Genomic DNA, 7,692 nt, shown 5'->3' with positions numbered 1-7,692 from the left:
CAGGAGCTGTAGTGGGGCAGGCAGGCCCTCCAAATCACAAGCCTTTATTGATTGTCCAGACAGAGCAGACAGTCACGAAGGCAGCCCAGTCAGGCCAAGCTTCAGCAGAACCCTGGGTTTGGCTGAATATCAGCAGACAGAGAGGGGAGAGGAGTTGGGAACCCAGGACATGGCAGGAGCATGGGCCATCCCTCAGCCTGAGCCCCTGTGAGTCGGGGATTGGGAAATCTAGAGTACAGTTCCTGCTTCCAGGAAAGCAAAAATGAAAGCAAAGCCTAAAAAAAGGAACTACAGAGAGTCACATTCAAAGGCCTTAAAATAGCAGTAAGCAAAAGCTGGGAGGTGAAGGGGATGAGGAAAGAAAAAGCTCACAACCCTCCTTGGCCTCCTGTTTTGCTCTTGCTTTGCTGAATTGTATGGGACCCCCCAGTGCTGGTCAGTTACAGAAAAGTCGTCAGCACTGAGCTGGGGGTCATCCTCCCCATCTTCTCCACTCCTTCATTGCTCTAAATGTCTCCTGTAGTCCTGGGCAGGGGCTGCAGTGGCTGATCTCCGGCCACCTTTACCTGTGGAGACCAAAGGCAGCCAGGGCAGAGGCTGCTGTGTGCCTTTGGCTGCTTGGGGAGCTCACACCACCACAGCTGCCTGCGCACAGGCTGGAGCACAGGGCAGTGCCTGCCACAGCCCGACCCCTTCATCCCAGACATGCCCAACCACAGGTCCCCGAAGGTGCCCAACGGTGCCCAGGTGAGAGCAGCATCCCTCAGCCTGACCCTCCTGAGACCTCTTCCAGCAGGTCTCTCCCCTGGGAGGGATGACACAGCTGTGGGTCCCACAGAGGGCTGAGCCATGAGCCACCCTTTGGGATGCCCATCTCTGCTCTTCCCTGCCCCTGCTCCAGGCTGGAAGCACTACCTGGAGCCATGCTCTGCTGCTGCCTGGGGCTCAGGGGGCAGAGCCATCCCCACCACCCCTGGCACCAGAAGGCTGGGGAAAATGGGGAAACGAGTCAGTGAAGATAATGAACAGATGTTTGTCCTGAGGGTCAGGCTCTCCTGGGAGATCTCTGCTCTACTCCCAGCTGTCACTCATCCCTACAGTCCTTTCTGTGATGGTGGTCCAGGGAATTGTATTTTCCTACCTTTTTAATTATCCTCCTTAGTTTTGCTGGGCAAAGACTTCCTTTTCCTGGAAAGGCAAAGGGAAGTCCTGAGTAAAAGACTGACACTTCCCATGGCCCTGCTGAACCTGTCACCTTCCTACTCACCTGGAAAGCACGAACCACAGAATCCCTGCAGACACGAGGAGGAGTGCCAACAGCACAACCACCCCAATCACAGTCCCACGCCAGGAGCCTGGAGGGTACCCTGCAGCTAACACACAGCCAGGAGTGGGTGCCACAGCCTGGGCCATGTCCTGGCAATGGCTCCAACAGTAGCAAAGGGTATATGCAAGGGTGTAGATGAGTGTCTTGGCTTAGGTTTCTTCAAGGATGGAGGATCATCCCACGTATGGCAAACAGAAGGTTTCCTCTGCCCCCCACGAGACCCCACCACTCCTGTGCTCAGCCAGCTCCTCTCCATGGAAAGCAGCCAGGCTGGGAAAAAAGTGAACATGTGGGAGAGGGACTCGGGCACAGGGTGTGAGGACCCCACTTACCAACAGAGAAGCTGTAGCAGATGCAGGTGAACTTCTCTGCCTGTTGGAGAAGACAGGAGGGAGAGCTCAGGCCACTCCTGCTCCACTGCCAACCCTGGGGCCAAATGCCCCCCACCCACGGCCACCGAATGCCCCAGCTGTGGCCAGGGACCCTGGGGCACTGTCCTGCCAGGGCACCCGGGCTCTCAGCACAGGAGCTGGGAGCAGAGCCAGTGTGGCACTGCTGCTCGCCATAGACCCTGCCGAGGGTCCTGGCCCTGGCTGGCAGCGACCCGGAGAGCAGGAGCCCCCCGTGGTAGGTACCTGCTGCGAGCGGCGGACGAGGCGGAGAAGGGCCATGTAGTCCCAGCCCGGCTGGAGGGCAGCGTTGTGGAAACCCTGCCCGCGGGTCCCCTCGCCCAGCACAAAGTCCGTGGGGGTGGTGAGGTTGATCACGGCGGCCACGTAGGCGCCCAGCTGATGGCTGGCGTTGAAGGGCTGTGGGTCCCCTGAGCAGGCGCCTTCCACCGCCGTGCCGTTGTGCGTGGCGGCCACGATCAGCTGGTGCTCCCTGCAAGGCGGGGTGGTGAGAGGGCCAGGGGGGACAGGGATGGAGAGAGAGGGATGGGGGCGGCTGCAGGCAAAGGCTGCCAGTGGCGAAACCTCTCTTGGGGCTGCAGAGAGCAGAGCTGCTGGGGGCTGCACTCACCTCGCCACCTCGGGGGGACGAGAGATGGGATGGAGGGGAAGCACTGCCGTCCCTTGGGATGGGGAGATGTCACGGACGCTGTGGCAGCTGATGTCAAGAGGCTGCGGGGTGCCTGGAGGGGAAGAGCTGGGGGATGAGCATCTGTGGGCAGAACAGCAAGGGCTGTGCGAGGAGCAGGGGCAGCCGCGGGCAGTGCAGGCTGCAGAGCACAGCTCCTCTGTGCCCAGGCTCCTTGGTGATGGCCACAAGGCCACAGGGCTGGGGACGGAGAGCTGCCTCAGCCAGGGTGCACGTTGTGGCCACCCTGGAGGCACCAGGACACAGCGAGCCTTACCCGAGCTGTTGGTCTGAAACTCCCACAGCGACGCAGGCCCGGCTCCGGCAGCCGTGAGCCCCTGCATCATCACCACGTAGCTGCTGCCGGGGCTGAGCTCAGGCAGCGGGTGCTCAGTGACGGAGCCGCTCAGCCGCAGCCGCTCCATCTCCAGGAAGCCGCCGTCCTGCGCGCTCCTGGCCGTGATGTTCAACTGGGGACAGGGGACCGAGCTGGAGGGCAGCAGCTCTGACCTGTCCTCTAGGAACCTGCCCACAGCACACCAAGACAGAGAAAAGCACCCCTGCAAGCTTCCCCTCCTCTGCGCCTGCCCTCCTTGTGGAAGGCTCCTGGAGAGGAACCAGCAGGAGCCTTGGCCCCATGCGTGGACCTCAAGGCAGACAAGAGGATGAGAGGAGGAATTTGGAGCCAACACTCAAGATGTCAGAGTGGCTGCGTCTGTGAGCAAAGGACCAAACCTCTGTGAAGAGCTGAGGGCAAGAGGGAGGCCAATTGTTTGAAGAGTAATGAGCCCAAGGCCAGGTCACCGGTACAGTATTGCAACACCACAGGCGCTGTGGTGACATCACCCACAAGAGGGGCCCTGAACATCTCTTTCTTCCCATGCAAGGTTGGAGTCTAACGACTCTGTCTACATGAAAATGGGCAGACAAGTTCCCACAAGCGATACAGATGGAGGCCCCCATCTGCCAATGCATCATTTGAATTTCTCATGAGATCCCAGGCCATCCTTGCTGCTGTCAGGGTCTTTATGGAAATGGCATCTTGGGAATATGCAAAAAAAGGAGCTAACTGAAAGCAGAAAAAGGGATTCTTTTCACAAACAGAGCTGTCTGGAAGCAGGGAACTGGTTGGAACAGACCCACAAGCAGTGCCATCAGGGTTCCTATTTGCCAGTTTCTCCAGGAAAGAGCAAAGAGGGGCACAAGGAACCAGCATGTCTGGGTCCCTGTCACCCCACAGATATCTGTCCTCAGAGCTGGCACAGGGCACACTGGTAAGGGTCTCACCACCCCTCAGTGCTAGAAAACAGGGCTGCACCGTGGAAAGAGCCCCAAACCTACAGACAGAGGAGGTGCTTCTAGGCAACTCAAAGGAACGGTGCAACTGTCCCAGAAGAAGAGGGGTTTTCAGAAGACTACTCAAACCACAGGCTTCCCTGTGGCAGGAACCTGAAACAAGCACGCAAGAGGCACAGGAAACCGTGACGCCACCCAGGGAAGACACGTCACCAAGTGCTGCACACCAAGCCGCAAAGTCTGCCAAACCCCAGCCTGGCAGACCCAGGGAGGAAGCCCAGAAGGCAGGGAGCACCCACCAATTCTCTGGGCAGCTCCACACCATGAGAAATGTTGAGCATGAGACAGAAAATGCTCATGCACATCACAGCCAGATACTCACCTGGACTGGATGGGGACTGCCAGAGGTTATCACAGCTTTCCCTTCCCCACTCCCCCCCCAGGCTGCCTGCACAGAGCTCCAGGCAGGGAGGTGCCTGGCAAGGTCAGCGGCACCACAGGCAGTCTGTGGTCCCCTGGTACCTGGTATCCGATGATCTCCCCTTTGCAGGAGGGCAGCGCCTTCCACCTGAGGGACCCCGTGTTGGGATCCAGCCACAGCTTCTCCGGTTTGTCCGGCACTGGAAGCACAAGAGGATGGGGTCAAGCATGAGGCCGACGAGGATTTGTCCCCCACAAAGGCTGCATGTGCCACAGCAGCAGCAACAGTGTGGTGAGTAAGGGGGAGAGTGAGGAGGGGACGTGCTGTGCTCCAGGGCCCTGCACAGCCCCTTCCCCAGAGCACCCCAGTCTCCAAACAGCCCCGATTACAGGACCATCACTGCAGGGAGCAGATGCTCAGGCTGAGCTGCCAGGTGAAGGTGACATCTATCCACCTCCCCTACCTGTGACACATCCCAGCACTGTCCCTTCTCTCCTGTACTCATGTGCACATACCTGTTTCCTTTGTCCTGACCAACCAGGTGAAAAGGATCGTGCTGGGGGGCAGGGAGATGGTGACACTGTAGTCAGTGAAGGGCTGCAGAGGGGGGCAGGTGAATGTTCCTTCCTGACCATGTAGCATCTCCTCTCCCTTCACCTCCTCAGCCTCACAGGGAGGGGAGGAAGGCCCTGCCAGACGGCACATGGCCTGCATGCGCTGGCAGGCATCAGGGATCCTGCAGGTCCAGTTCAGTTTGATGCTGGTGCTGGAAATCTCCAAGGTCTCAGGGACAACCTGGAGGACCTCTGTGAAGGAAACGTTGCAAGAGGGTCACTTCCTTCCCTTCCCCTCCCAGCCCTGTGAGGGTGCTGCAGTCGGAGAGCCCTGCTCCCCACCCAGCTGGGAGGGAGGGAAAGCAAGAGGCTGAAATTGGTCACTCCAGCTCTCTGGTAGGGAAGCAGCAGGAGTCAGGTCAGGCACAGGAGCTGCTTTGACATAGCCTTCGGCAGCACCTACCATTTCCCCAGGCAGGCAGAGAGCAGGCAGACAGGAGCCTGAAATCTCCTGTGCAGGCACAGCCTGCCTTCCCCTGCTCAGGAAGGGCAGAGCAGGGCAGCCTGGAGAGCTTCTGATGCCTCCCTTACCGATGCACTCCACACTGGACCGAATGCGGATCCAGATGCCTCTGCTGTTCCTTCCAAGCCAAACTTCTCTGTATATGGGTCTCCCTTGACTGAGGGACTGGACTTCCCTCGCACATTTAACATGGGTGAAGGATGGCTGGAAACCATCAATGCAACTCAGCATCACTTCTTCGTTCTTCTTGTAACTGTCCTGTTCTGGTGCTAGCTGGAGTCTTGAGTCCCACCGGGGCCTTTGGCACATTTCTGGCAGAAGTGAAAGTGAATATTAGTTGGGCTGGGAGGTGATGAGGTGGAGCCCAGAGGGTGGTGGGAAAGAAATCCCCAGCAATCCCTCTGGTCCCTGAAGTGAGAAGAAAGGTGACTCATCCATCTGCCAGGATGTGACCCATAAGCAAGGCTTGTTGGGAGGGGGCTCTCCTTGTGTACCCAAACAGTCAACGGTCACTTATCCATGAACCTCCTCCCTCTACTCTTGTGTCCGGGGACACTATATACCCTCCTCCACAGCCCACACAGGGAGCTTCCCAGGACAATCACTCGTGCACTAGGAGACTCCCTCCAGCCACTCATTCAGCCATGTCAGCCACCCCAGCTCAGGATGCCCTTGCTGGGTCATGTCTCCACCAGCCCTTCTGGGATGGATGTCTCTCCAGCCATGGATCATCCCTCCCACAGGGAGCAGAGATGCCTCTGTTACAGTTCTGGGGTGCCTGTGCTGGCTCAGTCAGTACCTCTCCTCCTGGCCCATGCCACCGTGCAGTGGGACATGGGGATGAGCAATGCCTTTTCCATTCACATCCCCTTCTTTACCACAGCCCCTTTTCCCTGCCACAAGCCCTGCTTCCTCCTCCACAACCCCTCCACACCATATTCACCATCCTTGGGGCTGAGCACACACAGTCTGTCCCAGCTGTTTGCTGAGTGCTGCAGGGGGAGGTTTTGTGGCAATGTTTCCTACAAGCAAGCATGCTGGCACCTGAGAAGGAGATCTTCCCTGTTCCAGCCTCTGCAAGGGCCTCTGGGAGGCCTTAAATTGCTTAAAATACAATCTTCCTTCTCCCAAAGGAGCAGAGAAGGGATCTCACAAGGTTCAGACCATCTTCTGAACAGCCACAAAGAAGTACAGACATGCTGGTGAACAAGTCACTTATGGTCAGGCTTTGCTCTCAAACAACCCTGACAGCAGAAGGCAAGAGATGCCCAGCTGAGCACCACAACCAGAAGCTGTGTCCCACTGACACACAGCCACGACCTACCCCACGCACAGGGACCCAGCTCCTCCCCACGCCCAGGCCCATCCAGCTGGCAAAGCGGCAGCAAATTCTCTTTTGCTCTGCTCTCAGTAGGCACAGTGTCCCTCAGGCACACCTGGTGATAGGATGTGTACAGAAAGCGGTAGCCCTGCTCCCTGGAGACCCTTCCACTGATTCATAATGCATGAATTCATGCCTGATTCATGCCTGCACCCTCCAGGGAACAACTGGCAAACTGGCTTGGTGCAGGACACGACCCATCCCTGACTGTCCAGTCCAATTCCCTCTTCCCACAGCACCCTACTGCACCCACACCCACCCACACCCCCACCCTGGTGTCTCCAAGAGACATCAGGCACCCCAGCTGACAGCACTCAGGGGTCTGCCTGGGCTCCAGCCCAAGGCTGCAGGCAGTAAAGATGCATATCAAACTTGCAGAAGGAGAAGCATCAAAATCCCTCCAGCAAAGAGGAGGAACCACTTCTTACCTGTTTCCCAGGGCACTCCTTGGACCTTGGGATCAGGTTCTTCCTGGCCCTGTGCTGTCCACAGAGATACAAGGACCAGGAGAAACCTCAGAGCCAGCAACTGCAGGGCCATCCTAGTATGAAGTCCGCAGGCAGCACTCAAATCTCAGCCCCACTTGCTGCCTCTCAGCCCAGGCATCGGTAACTGACTGCAAGACTTGCAGCCACAGGAAGGAAACAGACACATGGGGAAACCTCATGAGAGAAGCTTCCTCTTTGGGGATGGAACCTCCCATCAGTGTCAGTACTGCTGCCTTTTGCTGCCTTTTTTCCCCAGGGGCTCTGGTACTCAACTGAAGAGCCCCTGTCATCAAGATCCCAGAGTTTCCCCCCTAAACCCTCCTAGTTACCAGAGTGCATTCAAGAAGAACTACTCCTATTTCTGAGGCAACGTCCTTGTGCTTCTGAATGCCACTGCATGGGTTTTAGAGTTGTGATGAGTCACTGCACTTCCCTTCAATGATCACAGGAGATGGAGGATCTCTGAGAAAGCACATAAAGAGCTGGCAAGAAGCAGAGATAGGAATGGGGATGTGAACTGCAAGGACCACCTCAAGGTCTGAAACAGTCCTTGACCCTTATGAAAGATACATTCAACCTGCTCCTTCTCTCATCCTTCCCTGCTCCTCCATCCCCAGCTGCCTCC

At 57.5% G+C, this 7,692-nt stretch overlaps 1 protein-coding gene across 1 annotated transcript; it reads right to left on the bottom strand.

The window, feature by feature from the left end:
- Positions 1 to 7: 7 nt before the first annotated feature.
- Positions 8 to 7,197, bottom strand: LOC141918090 (uncharacterized). Its single transcript, XM_074812131.1, has 11 exons — positions 7,008 to 7,197; positions 5,267 to 5,509; positions 4,637 to 4,927; positions 4,223 to 4,320; positions 2,682 to 2,874; positions 2,348 to 2,459; positions 1,963 to 2,209; positions 1,660 to 1,699; positions 1,268 to 1,373; positions 1,142 to 1,188; positions 8 to 566 (listed from the first exon to the last, which is right to left on the bottom strand). The coding sequence occupies exons 1-10, from the start codon at positions 7,117 to 7,119 to the stop codon at positions 1,146 to 1,148; spliced, it is 1,485 nt and encodes a 494-aa protein (XP_074668232.1). The 5' UTR covers positions 7,120 to 7,197; the 3' UTR covers positions 8 to 566; positions 1,142 to 1,145.
- Between the last annotated feature and the right edge of the window lie 495 nt (positions 7,198 to 7,692).

Source organism: Strix aluco, chromosome Z, assembly GCF_031877795.1.
Source record: "Strix aluco isolate bStrAlu1 chromosome Z, bStrAlu1.hap1, whole genome shotgun sequence".
Classification (NCBI taxonomy): domain Eukaryota; kingdom Metazoa; phylum Chordata; class Aves; order Strigiformes; family Strigidae; genus Strix; species Strix aluco.
The sequence above is the reverse complement of the archived record's forward strand: the minus strand, read 5'-3'. Positions and strand labels throughout refer to the sequence as shown.

Bases quoted from the DNA above. Each gene is read 5' to 3' on its own strand.
- LOC141918090 (XM_074812131.1), bottom strand. From the start codon at position 7,119: ATGGCCCTGCAGTTGCTGGCTCTGAGGTTTCTCCTGGTCCTTGTATCT. The intron at 4,928-5,266 runs GTAAGGGAGGCA...TTTCCTTCACAG, and splicing joins GTCCAGTGTGGAGTGCATCG to AGGTCCTCCAGGTTGTCCCT. The intron at 1,374-1,659 runs GTAAGTGGGGTC...GCTGTGTGTTAG, and splicing joins CTGCTACAGCTTCTCTGTTG to CTGCAGGGTACCCTCCAGGC.